We start from the raw sequence: 23623 nt of genomic DNA on the forward strand, positions 1-23623 counted from the left end.
ACAAGGTGGCTTAAGTGGGATGATATATCTTAAACCCTTGCCATATAGGGGTGCTTAAGAATAGTAGCTATGAAAGTGATGGTGCTGGGGGTGATAGTGATGCCTGCCACATTTTGGAAATAGGGAAACTGAGGCCAGAGAAGGAAATGGGCTCCCCCCAAGGTCACACAGCAAGTCAGTGGCAAAGCTGGGCCTAGAACTTGGGTTTCGAGGCCAGAGCCTTTGCTCATTACCATTGACTCATAGGTCAATGGTAATAAGTGAGTTTTGTTGACTCCTTCCATGGGTGGGCACTGTCATGCATTATCTCATTTAATCCCCACAATGGACTGATGAAGTCAGTGTTATTATTATTCCTACTTTGCTGGTAGAAGGCTGCAGCTCAAAGAGATGAGGTGACCTGCCCAAGGTCACACAGCTAGCAAGTAGCGGAGCCTGAGTTCAACCTGGGTGGTCTGTCTGCAGAGGCACAGCTCCAGCCTCCGTGCTGGGGCCCTTGAAGATCAGCTGCTGAGGGTGGAGATCGAGGCTCCCAGCTTTGTGCGCAGACACCCTTGAGCTGATGAGGACAAGGCAAGCTTACGTCCCGCTGCCACCCCAAAACCCAGCTCATGGGCCCTGGAGGGCAGAACCCCAACCAAGGTCGTCTTCAGAGTGTGTATGCTGTGTGTCCAGTCCTGCCCAGACAGGGAAATTGAGACCTGGGAAGTTTATGAGGTGTTCACAACTCAGGCTGGTGAAGGAAGCCTGGCTTAGCGGCTGGAGGAGTCTGAGAGCAAGAAGTGGGTGGGAGAGGAAGAGGCTGGGGTCTCTGCTCCAAACACCCCAGACTCTCCTGCTGGCACATGACCCTGACAGACCTCTAATTCATCATGTTGCTACACCCTCACAACAAACCAGGAACTGTGGTCCCATTCTGCAGGTGGGTATATCAAGGCTCATAACATCAAAGTGGTTTGCTCAGGCTCACTCAGTTAAAAAGAAGAGTGTGGACTTGAACCCAGTTCTCCCAATGTCCAGGCTACTCTTTTTCCCTTGCTTAATTCATTTCTTGTTATATTAGCTCTTTTCTCTCTAGGTCTTTTCTCTGCAAATTACCAACTTATCTGCCCTCCCTGTCCCTGATTTGGCTACACTTGACTGTAAGCCTCTTGAAGTCAGGAATCTCTTTTGACTTGCTCCCCTCTGTATGCCTGGAGCCTATCACAGCAATAGGCACAAGGCTAGAAATCAGTGGATGTTTGTTGGATTGTTGAAGGGATTGTAATTGGACTACAATTTTTGAAATTGATGTCAGTGGTTGGCACGGTCAATTTGGAGATTTTTGTTATTATGAAAGGACTCACTTGAGTGATTCATTATGCAAATATAAAGGTGAACAGGGGAAAGTCATGTATTATAAATGTATTTTTTGTTTATTTTTCATTAACAAGACTGCTCCACTTCTTTGGCCTCTCCCGTTGCAGAGCACAGGTTCTGGACGTGCAGGCTCAGCGGCCATGGCTCACGGGCCTAGCTGCTCCGTGGCATGTGGGATCTTCCCGGACCATGGCACGAACCCGTGTCCCGTGCATCAGCAGGCGGACTCTCAACCACTGTGCCACCAGGGAAGCCCTCCACTTCTTGATATATAGGGCTCTGCGGAGTGCTGGACCAATTCGCATAAGGATGCCAGAGGTCTTCTCACAGGGAAGCATTGGAAATCCAACCCCTGCTCACGGTGGTGTGAACTTAGAAAAATGTGGGCGGACTGGAGTAGCTCTGAGTGAAGTCCAATGGCAGGAGAAAGTCCAGAGGGCTCAAAAGAGAGCTCAGCTGGAGGAGAAGGATGGGCTAGTAATCTGAGCTCAACATCAGGGTGAGGACAGAGACACACGGGACTTCAATCAGTTTTTCAGTCAAGGATCATGGTTTATTTAAGGGAAAATGTCAACATGAAAGAGACACCAGTCCTCAGCCTCCAGCCTCACTACTGAGCATAGTATGGGCCTGCCTGTGGTTTATAGTCTAGGGGTCTGTCCATCCGGTGGACAGGCATCCACCAGGATGCACAAGACCAGTCTTCAACAGCGCCACCATGTGGCAGGGGCTAAAGCAACAGCACTAGGTGGGGTTTCAGCTTCCTTTCTCTCTGTTCCTGGAGTTTGGAGGCAGGACTAATATGCTTTAGGTAAAGTCCTCAGGGTTCCTAGATCAGTTCAGGAGAGTGGAGGCCCCTGGATGGATACCGAACTTCCTGCTAATGAATGCTTAGGATGAGCAATTAGTCAGAAAATTAGGAGGGGCCTTATTGGCATCCTGAGTTGGTGAAGCAGTCATACAAGTTATAGAACAAGTCAGTTTTATCAACTCTGTCACCAGTGACCACAACTATCTATGCTGACAAATACACACAGGAGAGTTCTTTTCTATAGCAGAAAATCTTCAAAATTAATAACAACAGTTGCACACACATGCATGGCGTGCGACAGTTTATGCAGCTCTTATCCATGCTCTTCTCTGAGCCTCACGTCAGCCCTGTGAGATAAGCAGGGCAGAGGAAAGGTCCCCAGGAAACTGGGGCTCAGAGGGGGATAGTGACTTGCCCATGGTCATCATAAAGTCAACAAGGCCTGGTCCTGCCCCTGTTGTGGGGTGCCCAGGCTGCCTCCCAGGGATGCCAGATGACACGTCCCTACCCTCCCTGCTTACAGCAGCATCAAGACCACTATGGCAATGACCATGAGGACTCCAGCCAGGATGCAAAGGCCCAGGAAGATGATGTCACTGGTGTCCTGGGCCACCATGGCCACGGGGCCCTCCAGTGCCTCTGCCTCGTCCCTGGGTGGTGCCTCCTGAAGGTGCTCTGCCGTGGCAGCATATGGCCCAAGCCAGTGGGAGCCGGACAGCAGGTGGACAGAGGCCTCCTTTCGCCTCGGCTCGCAGCGGACCTCGTATTCGTGGATATCCTCCTGCCCACCAGCTGAGAAGTCGATGTACAGCACGCTGACGATCACTGAAGTGTTATTTCTTCTCTGTGGGGGTCAAGGGGCACTTGCTCACACCTGAAGGGGCCAGGGCTGACCCTGTTCCCCTGGATATGTAGGCACTGAGTGCCAAGGGGGCAGAACTCCAGAGCCTGGTTTCCAGTCCCAGCTTGGCTACTGACTCCCTTCCCACTCAGAGCCTCAGTGTCCCCACCTCTAAAAGAGGCACTACGACGGTGTCTGAATGGACAATATATATTTGATGGGTCAGTGTTTGCTCTGGCTTGAAGGAGGTGGTGTCTATGAAAGATAGTAACAGTAACAACAGGGACATTCGCCATGTTCCAGGCTCTGCATTTTAAGGGCATTATCTCATTTAATTCTCATAACAACCTTCTCTTATTGGTACCATTAATATACCCATTTGCCAGATAAGGAAAATGAGGCCCAGAGGTTAAATCCCTTGTCTGAGGTCACACAGCACACAATTGACAGGGAACGTATTCTCTTCCAGATCTGCCTGATTCTTAACTGTGCTCTTAGCCATCACACCTCACTCAAACCAAAGAATGTAGAACCAAAGGGGAATTTCAGGACATCTAGTTCAATCTCCCTTCCTTGGCAATTTACAGATGTGGCTACTGAGGCCCAGCAAAGGCAGTAATTTTCCCAGAGCTAGATCCAGAAGCCAAGTCTCCTGCCTCCCAGTTAGATGCTCTGTCCCTGGTGTTACGTGACTTTCCTTCTGGAATCATTTTGCCCAATTATGTCTGCAGCAATTATGTGTCCCTGTGGTTGAGTCCTGTTCAGCCCAGTAGCACCACCCTGGGGTTGGGAAGAGCCATTGAGGAGTGTGATGTGGGGAGCCTGTCACACTGCTGCCCTCCCCACCCCCACGGATGAAGGAGGCAGGAGTTAGGACGCCTTAAAACAGTGGAGTGTTTGGGCTGGGGACTGAGGGACAGCATTTTGACGGGCAGTCTGGTGTGGTCTGGATTGGGGGCTGCAGTGATGCTGGGCGACTCTCCTCACCCACCCCTAGTCTAGAGCAGCCGTTATACTCCTCAGGCCGCCCAACTGCCCCTGTCCAGTCATGGCTCTTCTGAGCTGAGGCTTCTCTAAAAACCAAAGCTGCCTGGAACAGAGCAAACGGGCGTGACCTGCAGGAAGCTGCCATCACTGGACACTGGGTGGTCCTTTTGGGGAAGACAGTGAAGGGGAATCACGGATCTGGAGTTTCATGGACCAGATGACCTTGTGGGTCTCTCCCAACTCTGGGCTTCCAAAAGGCTCTGAGTCCATGTCCCCAGAGGAGCCTTCTGCATTGTGCCCTCAGCCTGTCTACCACCACACCCTCTGAGGAGAACTGGTGTCCTGGACTTTTGTGACACAGAGTCGGAAAAAGAAAGACAGAACCTGAGAGTGGAAGGGGACCCAGTGAAAGGGCCGAAGTGAATCCACATAATAAAGAAGCGGGGGGGAATCACACAAAACAGGTGTGCGGGGAAGTTTCAGGGGTTTTTGATGAGTGAGACTTGAGGTGGAAAGAAAGTCCACACAGATGTGGTGTTACGGTTATGAAATCAAGTCTCTGTGGTTCTTAAGAGATGCACAGATAGGTTGTCATGGCTTTTGGCCATTTGAACTGTGCATCTTTGAAAGCAACTCAATGCAGAGACTGGTCCTCATGGGTCTAGGACTTAGTGTTACACTAAGAATCCATGAGTCTGAGGCTCTCAGTTTTTATGTTTCCATGATATTGATGCCAAGATTCTATGATTATGTGGCTCCAGGTTCTAGTGGTGGTTCTGTGACTTTGAGACCTTGAGTGTCGGTGAGTTCTTTGTTCTAAATTTCATGATTCCTTGCTTCTGGGGTTCTCTGTCTCCATCATTTTATGACTCTATGGAACGTGGTTCGGCCCCCAGAGAAAAGCCCAAGGGGATTTAGGGCATGGTGTAGAGGTGAGGGCAGATTATCTTGGTAGCTAAGACTGACTCCCACTTCTCCTCTACTCAGATTAAAAGGATGGTGGCCGCCAGGAGGCTGGGGAAGCAGAGGGTGGACTGGAGGGGCCAGAGGCATACATTCGGTTAATGTTGGGTGATGGGGAAACATGGTTTCCTGAAAGCACATGATTTCTGCCAAGACAGTCTGACGAATCTCCAGATTCGTCACCAAGGCTGGGGTGTTGTCCCCGATAGAGACCACTGTGCCTTCTCCCGCTTTCCCCTTCCCAACCTGTCCCTGAGAATCCAAACATCCAGGGTTCCTGGGCCACTACCAGGTGACTCTGAGGGCCCCAAGCCTGGGTTCTAGGCCTCTGAAACACAAGGACAGTCGAAAAACTTCATTTGTACGCCTCGGTGCCTTTGGAGGGAGGTGGATCCTGTCTCTTGAAGGGCCCCTTTGTTTTGTGGAGCCCAGGGATGGATTTGGATCACAAGGTTGGGGAGGGGGTGGGCAGGAGGCAGCGGCGCTCAAACGGCTCTGTGCGTTAGAGGGGTGGGGACTGGGTGGCCCTGGGGAGCTCCAGTGGGGAGGGGGGGCAGCAGGAAGGCCCCCAGGAACAATCAGTTCACAGGACCTTGAGGGAGGGGCCTCCAGTAGGGGCTTTTGGTTGGCGCCAGCTTGTGCAGCAGGGCACCCCTTCTCTGTCTCCCCTACTTGAGTTCTTTGTTCTGTCTACACTGAGCAAGTTTGTTGAGGTAAAATCAAGAGGGGCTGAGTTCTGCATCCAGGCTTGTGGGGTGACCAGAGCCAGGAAGAGAAGCTGAATTCTCAGGTCTGGCAGGTGCCTCTCCCCAGGGATCAGAGCCCCTCCCTCGTGCCCGCCCTCCTCCCCCAGCCCCTACCTGAGACTCAGTGCCGCAGGTGTCAAAGCGGGCCTGGATCCGGAAGTTGCTGCCGACTTCCTGAGCAGCACAGCTCCGGCTGCCCAGGTAGACTTTGGTCCGTTCTAGAGGGGCCAGTGCCTGCGCGGAGATCAGGATCTGGAAGTCCGTGCGGGAGCAACTCACGTTCATGGGGACAACTGAGGATGGACGGGAGGAGGGAGCTGGAGGCCATGGGGGCAGGCGGTCTGACCCCGACCCTCTCCAAGCCCCTATCCAAAGGGTGGTGGATGGAAAACTGAGGCCCAGAGAGGGGATGGCTCTTAAGCAGTCCTACGAGGACGTTTTACACGCGTTACTCCATTTAACTCCATCAAACTATGAGCTCCAGGGCAGGCCCCGTGCCTACTTCTCAGCGCCCTCTGAGCCCAACACAGAGCTTGGCAGGTGCAGTGAATGCTGAATAAATGACTGACTGACTGAACGAATGAATATTCTTAATCATAATGAAAGCTATTATTTGCTGATCATGTTTGCCATATACAAGGCAATTCATTCAATCATTTAACAAGTATTTATGGCCCACTATGTGCAGGCTCTATTCTAAACACCAGATACAGAAATGAAAAGAAAAAAACCAGCCACAAATGCCTACCCTCTTGGAGCTTACATTCTAGTTGAGTGAGGAGCCAGTGAATACATAAGATACACTGAAGCGTCAGAGTCGCCTGAAGGAAAATCAAGCAAAGAAGAAAGACGGGGAGCGGGGAGAGCAGACTGTGTGTGGGTAAGGGTTGCAGTGGCTGCAGTTTGAAAAGGGTGGTGAAGGAAGCCCCACTCTCCCTCCTCATGATGATGCCTTGAGGTGGATATGACTAAACACATTTGAAAGTTTCGGAACCTGGAGCTCTGAGAGGTGAAATTGTCGGCAGTGGCTAAGCCAGGATTTTTTTTTTTTTTTTTCCCGGTACGCAGGCCTCTCACTGTTGTGGCCTCTCCCGTTGCGGAGCACAGGCTCTGGACGCGCAGGCTCAGCAGCCATGGCTCACGGGCCCAGCTGCTCCGCAGCATGTGGGATCTTCCCAGACCGGGGCACGAACCCGTGTCCCCTGCATCGGCAGGCGGACTCTCAACTACTGCGCCACCAGGGAAGCCCTAAGCCAGGATTTTAATCATTGCATCTGTAAGATCCCACAGTTCCTGGTCTCTCTACCTTATGTGGTGGCCCCCTGCAGCCCCTCCCAGCCAGGCCTGTGTGACTCTAAGCATCTGGGATCGTGAGAGCCTGTGTGTGAGTGCACGCGTGTGTGTACGGAGGCAGTGCTTGCTGGGGCAGGGGTGAGGGTGGGGGAAGGAAGCGGGGTGGCTGGCGGGAGGAAAAGAAAAGAGCTGGTAGGCAGAGGCCTGGAAATCTCAACCCCTCTCCGGGAAATGCCTCAGACATATTTCAGCCTCTGGTGTCTGGGCAGTCGGGGATTTATGGGCCCGCCGTCTCCCACAATGATCTTGGTGATGCTGAACTGTGTGTCACCCCTGATTGATGCCGAGGCTGTCCTCCAGCCTGGAGGCCGCCTGCAGCCTGGGCCACATCTGGAGCCTGGCCCAGCACTAGTGCCGTGTCTGACCCTAGGCTCCCAAAGGCATCTGGGCTCCCACAGCCATCGGGGAGGTGTCTCTGGAGCCACCAAAAGGAGAAGGAGCTTGTCCAAGATCACACACAGCTGGGAGAGGTTCCAGGCCCAGAAATAAGACCATAAGAGCAAAAGGGACTTCACAGCTCCTTCAGCTGATATTTTCATTTTACTGAGACCAGCAGAGAGAAAGCGACTTGCCAGCTAGCTGTGGCAGAGCCCTATGGCACCTGGCTCTCTGAGTGCACTCTGGGAAAGGGGTCGCTCTAACAGAGAGATAGCTCTCCTCCAGGTTTATGGATGGAGATGACTGAGGCCCACCGAGGGAGCATTGGCCCAGGTCACTTTGCTGCCACTAGCTTGCTGCAGCTCTACTGTTTCCTTCACCATCGCTGGGCCCCCAAACTCCTCTTGCACATGGGTAAGGAAAGAGGAAGAAGGACTTCCCTGGTGGCACAGTGGTTAAGAATCCTCCTGCCAATGCAGGGGACACGGGTTCGAGCTCTGGTCCAAGAAGATCCCACGTTCTGCGGAGCAACTAAGCCCACGCGCCCCAACTACTGAGCCTGCGCTCTAGAGCCCACGAACCACAACTACTGAAGCCCGTACGCCTAGAGCCCATGCTCTGCAACAAGAGAAGCCACCGCAATGAGAAGCCTGCACACTGCAGCGAAGAGTAGCCCCCACTCACTGCAACTAGAGAAAGCCCATGCGCAGCCACGAAGACCCAACACAGCCAAAAATAAATAGAAAGAAAGAAAGAAAGAAAGAAGGGAAGAAAGAAAGAAGAGGAAAGACTGGTTTTTTTTTGGTTGCGACGTGTGGCATGCAGGATCTTAGTTCCCTGACCAGGGATCAGACCTGCGCCCCCTGCATTGGGAGCATGGAGTATTAACTACTGGACCACCAGGGAAGTCCCGAGGAAAGATCTTTTGAATGCAGACCAGGACTGAGACACATAAGGGAAAGAAATCCACACTCAGCAAGGATGCCCTCGGAGGCAGGCACTGTGACCCCTGTTACCTCATTTCATCTTAACGACCACCTGTCTAGAGCATTCTTCAACCCCTCCTACAGGTGAGCACCATTGGATGGTCAGTAAATGGCAGCATTTGGATGTGGCCCCCGTGCGTCTGAGCTCAGTCCTGGGCCTCCTCCCCAGGCCCTGCTTAGCCACACAAAAGGCAAGGGTGTGAGTTCTAGCCTTGGCTGTGCCACCCACTGCCCGTGTGACACCAGTGAAAGTCGTTTCCTCTCTGCACCTCTGTTTCTGCACCTGCACAACAAGAGGATCTAGCCTAGTCAGGAAGAAGGCAAAATGGGTCCAGAGCACAGGCATTTCTGGGACCATGGCCCAGGGAAGGGTGATGAGAGGAGGGGATAGATGATAGCTGCTGTCAGCTGGCAAATCTAACTAGCATTATGGAGGATGGAAAAGCTGAGTGCCAAGTTCCCTGGTCAGCTCTTCAGCTAGGCATGGCCATGTGACCAAGTTCAAAATAATGAGAACAAGAAGAAGTCTTTTGAGGGCTTCCGAAAATGCTTTTACTTTCCTGATAAAGCAACATTTGTGGCTGGAACCTCCCCTTTCTTCTTCCAGCCTTGAACATGGACATGATGCCTGCAGTTGTGGCAGCCATCTTGTAGTCATGAGGTCAAGAGAATCCCAGACATACCAGTTGGGACACTGTTGAGTCCCTGAACCAATAAAGCATCTGCCTAGCTCTAGGCTTCTTGTTATGTAAGGAAACCAAAGGTCATTTTTTCAAACCACTGTCAGTCAGGACTTATGACTGTACAAGCAAGCTTGGTCAGCATCTCCATGATTATATCAATTGTTTTCCATAAATAGTATTACCATATCTTGCGTATTACCCCTGGATACAAAGGATTAATCATAGTACAAGAGAGGCCAGGGGCCCATGGAGGAAGGTGACAGATAGGGAAGAATTAGGAATTGTGGATTTGGAAGCTGGAAAAATAGGGCACTGTAATAGTGAAAATAAGCAAGGGCCATATTGATATAGCCTCAGAGGTCCCAGGGCGGGAGTCCGCAGTGGTGTAGCCAACCGAGAAGTTGGTGAGATGGAGGCAGGAGGCCACAAAGACCAGGAACCCCGGCCTCACCTTCCCCCACCAGCACACCCATACCCTCAACCCCAGCTGACCTCCAATGTAGGCCACAGAGAAGCCCCTGCGGGTGGTGCTACGGTCTGTGTGCAGCAGAAGCAGGAGCTGGTTGTGGCTCGAGGTGACCGGTGGTGGCAGGTGATGGCCACACCAACTGCCCAGCAGGGGCGCCTCCTCACTGGCCCCGTCGAAGGCTGCCAGATGGTCAAAGTCACAGGTCCTGGTCAGGCTGTTGGGCCCCTCTAGTTCCAGGTCCAGGAAGAACACTTTGACCCGGTAGCCAAGAGGCAGACGGATGGTCCAGTGGCACCGGATGTGGTTGGGGTAGGAGCTGGGGTACTGTGGGCTGGAGAAGTTGCCCCGTATTGCCGTGTATACCTCCTGGCATTCTCCTGGATGGGGGAGAGCAGGACAGAAGGAGCAATGGTGAGAAGGGTGGAGACTGTCACCCTCTGCAGCTACAGCTTGGGCAGTAGGCGCTATAGGGTCCTAAAACCACCCTGGCAGGTTGTGGGCACCATGGCCAGCAAACCGGACAACTGATCCCAAAGCTTCCTTTAAACTGAAACTAGCTGAAAGCTGAGACTGTCATTCCAATTGGTAAACCATTTCATGAGTGTTGACCCTGATAGGAATTCTGTAACAATGCCTAATACCTGTCCTCGGAGTTGAGTCCAACTTGGACTTGACAGACAAGGTGGTTCATGACCTGACCTTGCCCTTTTTCTCCCCGGCCCTCATCCAGCCCTACCTTCCAGGCTCACTAAACATTTCCTAGTAGTACAAGCACACAAACCCACTCTGTCCTCCGTGCCTCTGCACATGCTGATCCCTCTGCTTGGAATACCCTTCCCTTTCTTCTGCCACTGGCTAATACCTTCAAAGCACTGCTCAATTCTCTCCTCCTCCAGGAAGTCATCCATGATTCTTACTGTTAGCACAGATCACAGTGCACCATCATTGTCTGTTTCCTTCTCTATCTCCTCCACTAGACAGTTTAATTCCCAAGGGTTCATTCATTCATTCGTACAAACATTAATTGAATACCCTCTATGTAGCAGGTACAAAGATAAGTCCATAGGAACTCACAGTCAAGCAGAGGAAATCAGCATGCAAACCAGGTACAGAAGTGATGTGTTAGATCATCGCTATGAGAAAACTTCTCTAAGGAATTGAAGGAAGGGAATAATTCTGAGTGAATCAAGGAGTCTTCCCAGAGGAGGTGACATGCTTGTGCCTTGGCATCGGCCAGACGGGAGAGGGTGTGCTAGAACATTTCAGGCAGAGAAAGAGCAGGAAGTGTAAGGCCCAGAGGCAGAAGAGTACAACCCCTCCCCGCCCCGCCACAAGCGTGATGGGGAGGCAGGAGCCCAGCACACACAGGGCACTCAGGGTGTAGCTCCGGCCCTCCTACCTGAGAAGTAGTAGGCCTTGAAGCCCCGGCCCCCGATGTTAAAGTCAGACTTGAAGACCACCTGCAGCTCGTGGCCCAGCGACACGAGCGTGGGGGGCCTGGAGCTGCCGCAGTAGTGGTGCCCATGGGCAGGGCCGGGCCCCCCAAGCACAGCCACATAGTCGTAGGTGCACTGCTCACTGCCCTCCACCTGGAAGTCCACGAAGACCAGCTTGACGGTGGCGGGGCCAGAGGCTCGGATCACCCAGCGGCACTCCACATTGTTAGGGTAGTTGTTGGGGTGCTCGGGGCTGGTGAGGACCCCCGACAGGCCCGTCAGGACGCCACCACACGCATCTGCAAGGGAGCCCGCTTGAACCGAACTTTCTCCCTCCCTGTGGCTCCCCCATCTCCTCCCTTGGGAAATGCCACGCCCACAGGTGTTCATGGGGTTCTTGTCACCACCCACTGAGTGCTTGGTAAGTGACAGGCACACGCCATCACCATAACCCCATGAGGAATGCACCGTGGTTTCCCCCATTTTACAGCTGAGAGACTGGAGGCAGAGAGAAGTTAAATAACTTACCTTTGTGAGTTGGGCTTCAGCCAGACTGAGCCCAAGACAAGGATTTGAGCCCAAGTAGTTTATCTGGGAGAGACAGAGGACCGCAGATGGGCAGCGAGGGAGAGAGGGTGGGGGAGCAGGGGCATTCCCCAGAATCGAGGCTGAGGGCCGCTGGAGGTAGAGGTGACCTGCCAAAGCTTTGGAAAAAGCCCTGAAGCAAAGAGATGTGGAGATTGGCAAGAGCCATTGCAGTGGCAAGGCCCCAAGGGACAGGGCAGGACACTGACAGCAGGTCCCCCACTGGTATCAGGGAGGGCAGGATTTGACTAACTTCAGAGTCTGCGCACTTGATCTTATCAGTCTCACTGTCCCCTCCTACCAGGCTAGTGAAGCATAGAGGCTGAGGTACTTGAAACCAGGAACATTATCAAATCTCCCGAACAGATGAGGAAACTGAGGCTTAGAGGGAGGATCTGAAGGAGTAGAGATAGGTTTGAAGTCTGAAGACAGGTCTCCTCTCAGCTCAGTCTTCTATTGCTGTGTGACTGTGGGCAAGTAACTCAGCCTCTCTGAGCCTCATGGGAATATTAGAAATCATAAGACCTGTTCAGACAGATCCACCAGGCTCAGACGCATGCAGAGTTTAATAAGTTTCTGGTGAAAGCCCTTTGGAACCCAGTGTAGCCATTACAACTGGGAGCTAGGTGATAATGAATGCCAGGACTAGCTGGAGGCCACCAGCAGGGAGGGGCACACTCGGTTGTGTCTCCTGAGACTCCAGAATCTCACTCCATGGCATGGCTGTGTGAATGGAGCACTGTGCTGGGTGGCTAAGGCCTTGACTTCTTGTCCCAGTTTGCCCCTCCCAGATGTGTGACCTTGGGAAGGCACATTCCCTCTCTGGTCTCAGGTGTATTGTTTGTCAAATGAGAGGGCAGGTTTTGACAGTCTGTGAGATCCCGTCCGCTGTCAATACCCTTAGCAGAGACTTTCAAAATGTGTTCTGGGGCTCCACGGTAACCCCAGGGCATCTATTTGCAGACATCTGGTGTAAATGTCCTTCTTTTTCTGTATTCAAACTATTTTTTAACTCAATGAAAGATAGCATCCACAGTCACATATCTTATATGTAAAAATTTAACTAATTGGAGGCCATCAATATTTACTTATGTTTTCAATGATTGGCTTATAATAAGTAAATGTTAAAAATACGAACTTATAAATGCTTACAACAAAAATGCTGCCTTTGGGACTTCCGTGGTGGCGCAATGGTTAAGAAGCCGCCTGCCAATGCAGGGCACACGGGTTTGATCCCTGATCCGGGAAGATCCCACATGCCACGGAGCAACTAAGCCCGTGTGCCACAACTACTGAGCCGTCGCACCACAACTATTGAGCCCTCGTGCCACAACTACTGAAGCCCATGTGCCTAGAGCCTGTGCTCCACAACAACAGAAACCACCGCAATGAGAGGCCCACGTACCGCAAAGAAGAGTAGCCCCCGCTCACCACAACTAGAGAAAGGCCACGCACAGCAACGAAGACCCAATGCAGCCATAAATAAATAAATAAAATTTATTTTTTAAAAATGCTGCCTTTATCTCTTTTACATATCAGGATTAATATAAGGTTCCATTTGATATAAGGGTACTCCTGTTTTTAAAAATATTGGAAAACATTGCACATGGTATTATAACTTTGATACCCTAAGAGTCTAAAAATCTAGGGATCTACAACTCCACTGCTATGATCAGATCGGTCTGTGGTTCTTGTGTTTTACCATTCTACAGTACTATGCCTCCAAAGCCAGTGGGAGCTGGTGTCTGGCTTTGGAGGCATAGAACTGTATGCACCCTCGCCCCGGCCCTGATTGCTGTTGGTGAAGGTGAACCCTGTGCACCAGGAGCCTCTGTGGAGCCCATTGCTTGAGCTGTTGTGAGGAAGGCCTTTGGTTTTGGCCTTGGGAGAAGGTAGGAGGTCTGAGTCTGTGCAGAGAAGCCTGAGGAAAGAGGAATGAGTCAAGGAGAAAGAAAGGCAAGGAGGGTGAAGCCTCTGCTCCCCTCACTAGCCGGAGGGGTAGGCTCCAAGCCTGGCTAGGGGAGGGGGGGTTAGGGACCACGATACAGGAGGCGAGCTCAGGAAAGGCTTTGGGAGGGAGAGCATCACCAGCTCCACGCAGACGCTCATGCACCTTCCACTCCGAGGACATGATGGGGAGGGGGAGAGAATCCTGTGCCCGTGACATGAGATGCCACAGAGGGATCAGCAGGAGTGGCAGCATGGTGTCCTCTCTGGTGTCCCCTCCGGTGTCCCCTCCAGTGTCCTGATGCCATGTATGGGGTGAGAAGGACAAGGATAGGAGAGCGCGAGAGGCCTCATTCCTGAGCACAGTGAGACCCTCCGAGGACTCCCGGAATAATGGAGGGAGACGTGGGAAATGTTGCCATGAAGGTGGGAACACACCACCACCAAGACTACCAACAGGAAAAAAAACAAAAGACTACCAACAGAGGCTGCCTTTGCCCCATGAGCTATGAGAGCAGGGGCATCCAGTTTACAGAGCAGCCTACATGCAAAGATGCTGAGACCCTGCCCGTGACCTTACCCCACCGCCCTCCTCCCATGGAGGGCCACCCTCTCCATTGCCAAGTCCCCCTTGCCTTTCTGGTAGCCCGCAGAAAAGCCTCGGCTGGCCACGTGCTTGTCTGAGTGGAAGACCACAGACATGACGTGCCAGGAGGAGGCGAAGGGCGGTGGGGGCACCTGGCCGCAGAACCTCCCCAGCAGGTTGCCCTGGTCCCCGGAGGCCCCGTTGTAGATCTCCAGGAAGTCGAAGCTGCAGGTGTCATGGTACTCCAGGTCGAAGGCGTGGAAGGTGAGCAGCACGGAGGAGCCCTCAGCTACCACAATCAGCCAGCTGCACTCCGTGTTGTAGGGGTAGAGCCTGGGGAAGTTGGGGCTGGAGAAGTTTCCAGAAGGTGCTGAGAGCACACCCCCACATTTGACACCTGTGGTGAGAGGCAAGAATGTCTCAGAGTCAGCCCTGGGGACTTGGGTAGTGGCCCAGCTCCAAAGCGGGTTCTTTGGGATGGGATAAGGGAGCATGAGGTCATGGCCCTAAGTCAATTCATTTATTCATGTAGCTGTTCATTCATTTACTTATTCTTCAGATACTTGTCAAACATTCTTTTATTCATTCAAGAAATATTGTTTGAGTGCTAAGCATTGTTTTAGGTGCTGGGGTTACAGCAGGAACAAATAGACTAAAATTCTGGTGGGAAAGACAAACAATAAAGATAATAAGGAAAATATAGAGCATATTAACTAGTGATAAGTGATCTGGAGAAAAATAAAGCAGGGAAAGGAGACAAGAAGTGTCAGGTGGGACTATAATTTTAGATAAAATAGTACCAAATGCTAGGCACTAGAGATGTGCATTGGGGAATTCGAAAATTAAAAATAATATTACCTGCTCCCATCCTGAGTGAGAATGTGCACAGTCTACTACAAAGTTAAAACTACATTCTTGGCGGCTTCCCTGGTGGCGCAGTAGTTGAGAGTCCGCCTGCTGATGCAGGGGACACGGGTTCGTGCTCTGGTCTGGGAAGATCCCACATGCCGCGGAGCGGCTGGGCCCGTGAGCCATGGCCACTGAGCCTGCGCGTCCAGAGCCTGTGCTCCCCAACGGGAGAGGCCACAACAGTGAGAGGCCCGCGTACTGCAAAAAAACCCAAAACCAAACAAACAAAAAAAGCTACATTTTTTTTTATTATTATTAATTATTTATTTATATTTTTGGCTGCGTTTGGTCTTTGTTGCCGCACACGGGCTTTCTCTAGTTGCGGCGAGCTGGGGCTACTCTTTGTTGCAGTATGCGGGCTTCTCATTGCAGTGTCTTCTTTTGTTGCAGAACCCGAGCTCTAGGTGCGCAGGCTTCAGTAGTTGCGGTGCGTGGGCTCAGCAGCTGTGGCTCATGGGCTCTAGAGCTCAGGCTCAGTAGTTATGGCACACGGGATTAGTTGGTCCACGACATGTGGGATCTTTCTGGACCAGGGTTCGAACCTGTGTCCCCTGCATTAGCAGGCAGATTCTTAACCACTGCGCCACCAGGGAAGTCCACAAAACTACATTCTTATATGTACATATTTGCTTATATTTTGAAAACAATGGAAGGAAACTAATAAAAATTGTTCTCTGACACAGGAAGATGTAAGCCAAGGGGAGGAAACAGGCACGACTGCTAGACCTCTTTAAACGCAATTTATTTGATAATTTTAACTTTATAATCATGAGTAATTTTTAATATAATTTTAAAATTATCAAAAATATTTAAGTAACCCATATGCCAAACTAAAACAAATAAGCTTAACTATATGTCAAGTTGGAGGCACATTCACATGGGAAAAATGATTTCAAATGATGTTGAAATACACTATTTTGACTGTACCTTCCTAGTGGAATAGATCCCAAGAACAAAATGAAACACAAAGAAATATTAAACTATATTCAGTAGACTTACTATTAGTAGTAATAGTGAATACTGTTATTTTACAATATTTTATATATTGGAGTAAAGGAAGTATGTTAATGTCAATAGAAACTAAGATTTGCAGTGTAAGAGGAGAGCAATACAAGTATAGAATTAAAAAACTAAGCAGAACTCTTGAGATCCTTAATTTGAATTGAAAACATCAGTACAAATTTGATTTATTTTTATTTCTAAAAATATTAATTTCCTAGCTTTGTTCATTAAAAACCCTAAAAGCAGGGCTTCCCTGGTGGCACAGTGGTTGAGAGTCTGCCTGCCGATGCAGGGGACACAGGTTCGTGCCCCGGTCCAGGAAGATCCCACATTCCACGGAGCGGCTGGGCCCGTAAGCCATGGCCACTGAGCCTGCGTGTCCGGAGCCTGTGCTCCGCAACGGGAGAGGCCACAACAGTGAGAGGCCCGTGTACCACACACAAAAAAAACAAAAACAACAACCCTAAAAGCAATGATATCCTGGTAGTATTTGTATCACTTGGACTCAGATTAGGATTATTAGATTAGGATTATTATGTCCAACTAAATTAGATTAGGATCGTTATGTCCAACTAAAATGAAGCAGGGCTCCTTAAAGAAATAGTTAGTCTTGGGCAGTAAATATACAAAATACACTTGGGATATCTTGCCACACCAGAAAGTAAAGAAACTATCGGAACTGCTGGGATTGTGTCAAAAGATACAGAAACCTTCTTGAAGGGGCTCCCACTGGCTAAAAAAGGTATAATTTGAGCTTCAAAAAAATTTATTGCAGGGACTTCCCTGCGGTTCAGTGGTTAAGACTCTGTGCCTCCAATGCAGGGGGCCCAAGTTCAATCCCTGGTCGGGGAACTAAGAGCCCACATGCCGTGGGGAGTAGCGCCCCCCAAAATTTATTGCAGTGGGTTGAAACCCATCAAATATATAAAAATTCATGAATTCATAACACAACTAAAAGAAATTAAAAAGGAACTTATTGATTTCCTTTAGAGATTGCTCGGGCACGAACTCATTTTCTTCTTGATACATGGAGAAAGAATTAAGCATTTACTTTGCCTTTCCTGTTACAAACTATATATATCAGGATAACCAAATAGCTGATGAAGAAAAATTGTTATTTAAAGAAGACTACAGAAAGAATAACAACATTAGGAAAACATAACTTTGCAAACCTTAATGGAATCATCATTATCATTGTCTGTTCTAATCACTGAGAAAAAAGGTAAATGATGAGAGGTAAAACCTAGTTGGTTGAGTAGGTAAATATTTTCTGTAAAATTCTTTCACCTTTGCTAATGTTTGAAAATTTTTATAATTAAAAAATGCCAAAAAGTTACCTTTATAGGGAACTTTATAATGGATGGATCAGGCTAACAACCCCTGAACTCACTGACCAATCTTAACGTCAAAGTGAAACACTGAATAATCGGTGCCCTGATGAAACACCTATAACATCTTCTTGGGGGGGAAAGAAAGGAACCTTTATCTAATGGAGTCTCTGGATCTGTCTACAAGTTAGAGTGAATATGGAAGCTAGAGGAACAATCTAAATGACACCGTGAGGACACATTCAGTCAAGTCCAGAATGTGGGAAATTCTAATGACCTACGTGCTTCAACAGTAAATAAGGTGGTGGGGGGAGACACAACTGTTATATTTAAAAAGACTCAACTAGAAGAAAACATAGGAGGTAAGCTCCTTGACATTGGTCTTGGCAATAATTTTTTGGATTTGACACCAAAGGCAACAAAAGCAAAAATAAACGAGTGGGACTACATGAATGAAAATCTCTGCACAGCAAAGGAAACCATCAGTAGGGACTTCCCTGGTGGCACACTGGTTAAGAATCTGCCTGCCAATGCAGGGGACATGGGTTCTGAGCCCTGGTTCAGGAAGATCCCACATGCCGCAGAGCAACTAAGCCTGTCAGCCACAACTACTGAGCCTGCGCTCTAGAGCCCAAGAACCACAACTACTGAGCCCACGTACCACAACTACTGAAGCCTGTTCACCTAGAGCCCTGCTCCACAACAAGAGAAGCCACCACAGTGAGAAGCCTGCGCACCGCAACGAAGAGTAACCCCCACTCGCCACAACTAGAGAAAAGCCCATGCGCAGCAGAGAAGACCCAACGCAGCCAAAAATAAATAAATAAATAAATAAATAAATATAAAGAGGAAGGCTTTCAACACTTCACCATTAAAAAAAAATGAGTAGAGGACTTCTCTGGTGGTGCAGTGGTTAAGAATCTGCCTGCCAATGCAGGGGACACAGGTTCGAGCCCTGGCCCAGGAAGATCCCACATGCTGCAGAGCAGCTAATCCCATGCGCTACAACTACTGAGCCTATGCTCTAGAGCCTGAGAGCCACAACTACTGAGCCCATGTGCTGCAACTACTGAAGCCTGCATGCCTAGAGCCCATGCCCCGCAACAAGAGAAGCCTGTGCACTGCAACGAAGAGTAGCTCCCACTCGCTGCAACTAGAGAAAGACCGTGCAGCAACGAAGACCCAATGCAGCCAAAAATAATAAATAATAAAATAAAATAAATTTTAAAATGTAAAATAAAAATAAAATGAGTAGAGAAACTGAATAGGCAGTTTTCCAAAGAAGGCATACAGATGGCCAACAGGTACATGAAAAGGTGCTCAACATCACTAATCATCAAGGAAATGCAAATCGAAACCTCAATGAGATATCACCTCCCATCTGTTAGGATGGCTATTATAAAAGACAAGAGAGTAACAAGTGTTGGCAACGACATGGAGAAAAAGGAACCTTTGTGCATAGTTGGTAGGAATGCAAACTGGTGCAGCCTCTATGACAAACAATATGGAGGCTTCTCAAAAAGTTAAAAATAGAACTCCATATGATCCAGCAATTCCACTTTGGGTATATTTCAAAGGAATTGGAAACAGGGTATCAAAGAGTTATCTGCATTCCCATCTTCATTGCAGAATTATTCACAATAGCCGAGATATGGAAACAACCTAAGTGTCCATCAACAGATGAATGGAGATACATATGACATGGAATATCATTCAGCCTTGAAAAACACATCCATCCTGCTATTTGCAGCAACATAGATAGACCTTGAGGGCATTATGCTAAGTGAAATAAGCCAGACAGAGAAAGACGAATACTGCATGGTATCACTTATATGTGGAATCTAAAACATCAAACTCATAGAAACAGAGAGTAGAAAAGTGGTTGCCAGGGGAGAAGTCGATTAAAAAAGAGAGAGAGACGGGCTTCCCTGGTGGCGCAGTGGTTGAGAGTCCGCCTGCCGATGCAGTGGACACGGGTTCGTGCCCCGGTCCGGGAAGATCCCACATGCCGCGGAGCGGCTGGGTCCGTGAGCCATGGCCGCTGAGCCTGCGCGTCTGGAGCCTGTGCTCCGCAACGGGAGAGGCCACAGCAGTGAGAGGCCCGCGTACCGAAAAAAAAAAGAGAGAGAGAGAGAGACTGAGAGAGAGAGAGAGAGAGAGAGAGAGAGAGAGAGAGAGGGAGGGAGACTTGAGTCAAATATCAACCAGAAGCAATGTGTAGACCTTGTCTGGATTCTGAGTTGAAAAAAAAAATTGCAATGGGATTTTTTTTTTTTTTTGCGGTAATGGGGAAAATTGAACTGAGTATTAGATAAAATTAAAGAATATTATATCATTATAATAATATTGGGAATATCTATCTATCTATCTGTTAGATATACTCTGAAATATTTATGGGTGAAATAGTGTGATATCTGAGCTTGTCTTTAAATTTCTCCGGTCTGCCCCCCTAAAATGGGGGTAGGGGTAGGATAGAAGAGCCAAGAAAGGCAGAATGTTGATAACTGTTGAAGATGGTTGATGGAGACATCAGGATTTATTATACTATTTTCTCCACTTTGTGTGTGAAAATTTTCATAGTTAAAAGTTGAAAAAAATGACCTTCTCAGTGAGGCTTTCCCCAACCACCCTATTTACAATTGAAATTCTCTCCCCATCCCTGTACCCCTTCTCTCCCTTTTCTGCTTTATTTTCTCCATAGCACCCATCACCGTCAAATATACTATTTGTTTCCTTATTTGTTTGGTTCACTGCCAAGTCTCTCTCCACAAAACTGTAAGCTCTATGAGAGCAGGGATTCTCGTTTGTTTTGTTCTCTGCTGCCTCCCAAGCACCTAGAAGAGCTCCTGGTACAAAGCAGGTGCTCAGTGTATATTTGCTGAGTGAATGAATCAGTGAACAATCTTATATCATCCTCACAATATCCCCATAAAATAGGCAGCGCAGGTGTTATTGACTCCATTTAACAGATGAGAAAACTGAGGTCCAAAAAGGGAAGTTACTGCTGTAGCTGACATCTCCTGTTTTATTCCACCCAGCCCTCATTCCTTCACCTCTTGCAAGAACATGCCCTCTATTTTAGACACTGCTCCCTTCCCTTGCCTCCATGTGGTAACCCTTCCTCGTCTTTCCCAGGCCCACAGGAGGACACAGGATCCTAGCTGGGCAATACTGGGGCCCCCAGGACTGCCACAGCGACTGGCCTGTGGGGTGGGCCTGTGCCACCAGAGTCCTGCTGCTGAGTGCCTGGATGAGAACCCTTTCCTCCCAGGTACCTAAGCTGGGAGTGAGAGCCCTGGGTGGACCCCACTCAGGGCCCCTTGAAAGAGCTTGTCAGCAAATGGCAAGAACCATGTGAGAAGAGGAAATGGCCCAGAACCCAAACTGCCCAACTCAGCTATACTCCCGCCTCCCTGGCACCAGCCACTGCATTTCTCTTCTTGCTTAAAGTCATCCAGATTAGGTTTCTGTCCCTTGCAACCAGAAGCATCCTGAAAAACATACTTAACCAAAGTTCCTGTAAGAGAGACACATTTGCCAGGCATGTGTCCTGTACAGGCCTGTGCTGACTCATAATGGGCCCCTTCCTGGGGAGCACCCAGTTGTGGGGTAAGATAGGGGGAGTTAGGCAAATGAGACAAAGCCATGTGGCGTGATTGTGCTGGGGCCACATGGGCTCTGGGGTCCGGGGGGGGCAGTCTTGCCAGGGCCAGCACTGTTGGGGGAGGGACACAGGGGAGTTGATGTTTGAGTTTGGCTAGAAGGAGCAAGAAGGCTTTGTGAGCTGGGGAAGATTTGGAGGGAGGAAATGGCATGAATAAAGGCTCAGACTCACAATCACTTAGCCTACCTGAGCCTCAGTCACGCATCTGTGAAATGGGGATAATGACCTTACTGGGCAGCTGTGAACATGGATGAGAGAAAGCAGTGCAGAGGCTACAAGATGCACACCCAGTTCACATCAGGGCTCCCTGCCTGGCCCTGGGGGCAGGCCAGGGCGGGAGCAATGTCTGATTTGGCAAGAGGACAGAGGTACATCCTGTTCATTGCCTGTCCTTGTCCTTCCCCCAGCCTTGCCCACTGGATGGGAAAAGCCGTGAGAAGGTTGGAGCAGAACTGCTGGTGGCCCAGGAGGCCCTGGGTCCCAGCACAAGTAGGTGCCTTGTCCGGCAGGCACCCTGAACTCCAGGGTCACCCCAAGGCCACTGAAGCCCCAGTGGCTAGAAATGGGAACAGTTAGCTTCTCCTACCACCCAGGCATGGGGTGAGACACCTGGGTGTCCAGGCCATCTCTGCCACCAACTAGGTGACTGGAAAGTTACGTTTCCTTCCTGAGCCCCCCTTGAACCTGCAGGAAGACGAGGCACTGGCAACCGCTGGCTGAGCCCCCGCTACACACACACCCCTTGAAGATGGGTGAAGTGATATTGCCCTGGCTTCCCAGACAGGCACACAGTGCTCAGAGGGCTGGAACAGCACAAAGCGACCAGGGACCAGGGTGCCAGCAGAGGATTCTAAGATCTCCAAGGAGGGAGTTTCTGAGGCTGATGAAGGGATGTGGAAGTCTTCCTGGAGGAGGTGGTGTTTGACCTGAGCTTGATGGATGAGCCAGATGTTCTCAGGTAGAAAAAGAGAAAAGGGACCTTCCAGGCAGAGGGCACAGGGGGTGAAAGCCCTGAGGGTGAAGCATCTCCAGGAGGGGTGTGATCCTCTGCCAGAGTATGGGATGCCCGAGGGACTCCGGGAACCGAGGCTGGATGTTATATAGAGATTGGAGCCAAACCTGGGAAGGCACTGAATGCCTTTATAAGGAACTTTGATTTCACTTGGCTGGCGATGGGAAAGTACAGCAGGCTCTCAGGAGGAAAATAAGGGCTCATTCCAGCAACAAATCTTTAATCGTTCTCTGAGCCATTCCCTTCGTCCTTGGTAAACATGTAGTCTTGGACAGGTTACTTAACCTCCCTCTTCCTCAGTTTCCTCCTCTGTAAAAAGGAGGACTAATACCCACTTTGAAGTTGGTTGTGAAGATTAAATGCGTTCATACGTGGAAAGTACCCAGCACATAGTAGGCACTTGATAAATGTTGTCTTTCCCCATCTCAGAAGCAATATATCCTCAACTCGGCCACCTGCCCCCAAAAGGGCCTTCCGCTTTCTGGCCTTCCACATGTAAACCTCCTGAGACCCCGCTGTTACCTGCCACCCCTCTGCCCCCCTCCAGGTTTCCTGCCTGTCCCCAGCAGCTCCTACCTTTCATGGCTTGGGCCCTGGGGACTGGGCTCAGCAGTGTCACTGCCAGCAGCAAACAGAACTCCAGCTCTGCCAGCATCTCCTCGCTGGGGGCCCCGCAGGTCTGCCGAGCTCGGGGCAGGCCAGGACCTGAGGGTCTGGAGCAGGGGAAAGAGAGGTGAGGCTGAAAGGGCCTCCAAGTTAATGGTGGTGTGAATAATTCATCAGCACCTTGAATTAGTAAGCTGATCCCCAGGTGCTTCCTTCACTCCACCCTAAGGTGACGGATCTAGTGTCACCAGGTTGACACTTCGGAGGTCTGCACTGGCCACACTGGATGGGGAAGGGAAGCAACTTAGGGCTGGGAGGGAATTTGGTGGTGGAGAAAGGGCACGGGTTTTGGGGCTAGGCAGACCTGAGATCATCTCCGGTCAGCCTCCAATTGGCCAGATGACCGTGAACAAGTCATCCAACTCCTCTAGGTTATCTGTCCAGTGGTACCATTCAGCCCTGCCTCTAGGGCTATTGTGGAAATGAAATGTGGTAACATACACTAAAGCACACAGTGAGCACTTGCTATAGGTTTCCCTATCCCCCACCGATGGGGGAGGGCGACAAGCATCCCTCAGACGTGCTTAGGTGAGCTCAGAGGGAGAGCGAAGGGAAAATGCAGCAGGAACAACAGAATGGGAAAATCGTATAGAACAACTCCTAACGCAGTCATGGATCTGGGCCACAGTGTAAATTCTGGCCAAGGATATTAAGTGTTCACCTTTTTACTGATCCACAAACCTGGCTTGAACATCACTATGTGCCAGGCCCTGTGCTAGGAGCTGGGCCACAGAAATACCCTCAGGGGCGCCGTGTCCAACAGGAAACAGGATCTTTCAATTTCCTCTAGGAGCCCTATTTGGTTCAGTCTGGCCCAAGGCTCATTTCCTAAGCTCCTTCTTTGTGCAGAGCCTGCACCAGGCACAGGGCATCCGAGGTGAACGTGGCATGTTCCTGCCTCCCAGTGAGGAG

General features: G+C 50.0%; 1 protein-coding gene across 1 annotated transcript; it reads right to left on the reverse strand.

The window, feature by feature from the left end:
- Positions 1-2687: 2687 nt before the first annotated feature.
- CDCP2 (CUB domain containing protein 2) lies at positions 2688-22700 on the reverse strand (the record flags this gene model as incomplete). The annotated part of the gene is made up of 6 exons (XM_082615142.1): positions 2688-3014; positions 5822-6000; positions 9600-9953; positions 10976-11311; positions 14180-14527; positions 22622-22700. 6 exons carry the CDS (start codon positions 22698-22700, stop codon positions 2688-2690), a joined length of 1623 nt encoding a protein of 540 aa, XP_082471268.1.
- Positions 22701-23623: the final 923 nt, after the last annotated feature.

Source organism: Mesoplodon mirus, assembly GCF_964341445.2.
Source record: "Mesoplodon mirus genome assembly, chromosome: 3".
Taxonomy (NCBI): Eukaryota; Metazoa; Chordata; class Mammalia; order Artiodactyla; family Ziphiidae; genus Mesoplodon; species Mesoplodon mirus.